At 52.1% G+C, this 2,630-nt stretch overlaps 1 protein-coding gene across 1 annotated transcript; it reads right to left on the bottom strand.

Moving 5' to 3' along the window:
* Positions 1-36: 36 nt before the first annotated feature.
* On the bottom strand, positions 37-2,584 carry CSUI_011530 (protein kinase domain protein). Its single transcript, XM_068071628.1, has 2 exons — positions 2,488-2,584; positions 37-2,127 (listed from the first exon to the last, which is right to left on the bottom strand). Exon 2 carries the CDS (start codon positions 1,991-1,993, stop codon positions 824-826), a length of 1,170 nt encoding a protein of 389 aa, XP_067916396.1. The 5' UTR covers positions 1,994-2,127; positions 2,488-2,584; the 3' UTR covers positions 37-823.
* Positions 2,585-2,630: the final 46 nt, after the last annotated feature.

Below are 2,630 nucleotides of genomic sequence, written 5' to 3'. Positions count from 1 at the left end.
ACTATCATCACTATCTCGCTTTCTTGTTGAGGTGTGTCATACAAGAAAGCGAGATAGTGATGATAGTGATGGATATGCTTACGGCATCTTCTTGAACAGCCTAGGCTGCATTACAGCATACACGATGCACTGCTGCTGCTCGCCTCGCTTCGCCCGGAGGAACTCCATCGCACATCCTCTACGGACAGGGTTGGTGATCGTCTTGTCTCGGGCAGGCAGGAAAGGTTTACGCAGGCGCAGACAGGCGGCATCTTCTTCGGGGGTATCCTTGAAGATCCTCTCATGCCGATGTATGCTACCAACGATGGGGAGCGCAAGTGAGCACACCTCGAGCAAGGAGGCTAGGGCGAGTATACGCAACGATCAGACACGTTTTTTTTTTTCGTTGCGTCGTTCTGCTACAAGAAATGAGCTACTTATACAGTAATGTACGTAGTATGCTCCCCACCACCTTACATGCAATCAATCTGTACTACTACCACCCCCTTGGGAAAGGATCGATTCAAGGGAATCGACACACAGGAGACCGAAGGAAGGAGTAGTACGGCGTAAAGAACCAGGAGAACTCCATCCTCTCCCTCTTCTTTCTCCAGAAAAGAATCTTCGAAAAAAACTTTCACCACGGCGGGGATGAACTCCATGCTCAACGCTCTCTCTTTTGGCCTTTTCTTCTCATGGCCGATGAGACAGAAATTTCTGTTTTCCGAGTATTAGAGAGCAGACCCTTAAGACACACAGGGATCCACAGTAGTCACTATACCTCCACTGCTGCAGTGTGGAGAAACCTGTGAACAGCCACCTGAATGTAAAGAGGAGGAAAGCTTCACGAACCATGATGATGGTTCGAGTTGCCAACAGGGCACGCGAGTCGCATCTGCGTTGCATCGCATCCGGTGGTGTCATGATACTTGCGGAGCGCTTGTAATGCGCTCTCTTCAGCAAACAATCGCATATGCGGTAAGACGTCTTCCACCGTTGCACGCATAGCGGGCTTAGGCCTCACAAGCATTGAAAAAACAAGTCTAGCAGCCTCGGCGCAAAGCGGAAATCTCTGTTGCTCTCGGTCGAGACCTAGAGCGTGCCTTGCACACTGTACCCAGTCCTTCGGTTCTACAACCCAGCCCTCAGTTCCACGGAAATCTAGCGGCCCAGGACCTAGGGGAGGCTTCATGACGTCCACTACTCGCCTTCCCATGAGGACCTCAGTAATAGATAGACCAGCGCCCCAGGCATCTGACGGCAGGCCAATATCTACCTGTTTTGCGGCTTCCAGGTTCCGCTGCTTCTTCGTATGATACTCGAGCACTTTCTGCTCCGGTGATTCATACCATGATGTCCCACCAGTGAAGTCTTTTGCATGCTGCATAGAGGCGGTACCGAGATCGATGAGCTTGACATCAAGAAGACGTTCGTTCGAGTCCGGGGCTGCATAGAAGTCGAGGACGATATTGTCTGGCTTGATGTCATTGTGACGGATCCCCAGCCTGCCGTACTGCGCAATCCTCTCCATAGCAAGTAAGCACCACTGGAGCTTGTGCTGTTCGTACAGTACAGCCGTCCTTGCTGTGAAAGTCGAGGTGTGCTCGGTACGAATCACGTCAAAGAAGTCCGGACCAGACAGCTTGCGTGTTACTAGAACTGACATTCCCGGGTTCTTCTTGTCCAAGTAATACCCAAACATTTCTGCGCACGGCCACGCATCCTCAAGCCGGGCATAAGGCTTACCAGCCATCAGCTGTCCTAGACGCTGGTAAATATAAAGATGGCACTCGATCTCCCGCTTGATGCTTCGTCCGTCACGCACATTTCCATCCTCTACGAACTTCAATGCAACCGGGAAGGCGATTTTAGGCTCGACAGGGGACAGCCAAACTGCTCGATGTACCTTGCGCTTGCTGCTGTTCTGTGAAAGGACGCGATCGACATCCCGAGGCCACAGCCGAATTTCAGCACGCGCGTGCTGTGCACCTTGCAGCGGCGGGAACGGAAACATCACGGGCCCCGCAGGGTCGTATAGTCGACGATACAGGCATGTCGGTAGTGGATCAGGGCCGCGGTACACAGGCGCTGTCGCATCCAGCACACTACTCGTCTCTGTCGTCGTAGTGGTCGAGCTTGTCTTCGTACCTAACGCAGCAAAACACCGGGAAAGTCATATCCGTAGAAATGGGGCTAGTCTTTTTCGCGGAGGCTCAGATAATATCAGTGAGGTAGCTCGTGCTCCTGGAGTGTACCATCGCCACCGCGTCGGTTGCGTAAGCCAAGCATAATCCAAGGCGACATAATCAAAGCAGGGAGAATTCAGTGACTCTCGAGTAACTACGGTTCTCTTAGAAGAACAAGGCACATAGGTAGCAGCCTCAGAAAAGGTGAGCTGTACATAGGTATACGTTATGGCACTGGTCCCTAGGGACGCAATGGCTAACTCAATGGACAAGTGGAGGTTGCTGGCCTGCGAGTTTCTCATTCTCCTCCGAGAGCACTTACTCGATTTCTGATGTACGGAACGCTTTGTAGAGGAGACTATGCTGCTCTGGGGTGAAATACCCGAAATGTCGGACACCTTCGCGTGTACGTGACTCGTCCCTTCACAGACAAGCAGCACAGGACGCCATCAAATCGGTTTGGGA

This window comes from Cystoisospora suis (assembly GCF_002600585.1).
Source record: "Cystoisospora suis strain Wien I chromosome Unknown contig_12995, whole genome shotgun sequence".
NCBI classification, from domain to species: Eukaryota; Apicomplexa; class Conoidasida; order Eucoccidiorida; family Sarcocystidae; genus Cystoisospora; species Cystoisospora suis.
This window is presented reverse-complemented; position numbering and strand designations above follow the sequence as displayed.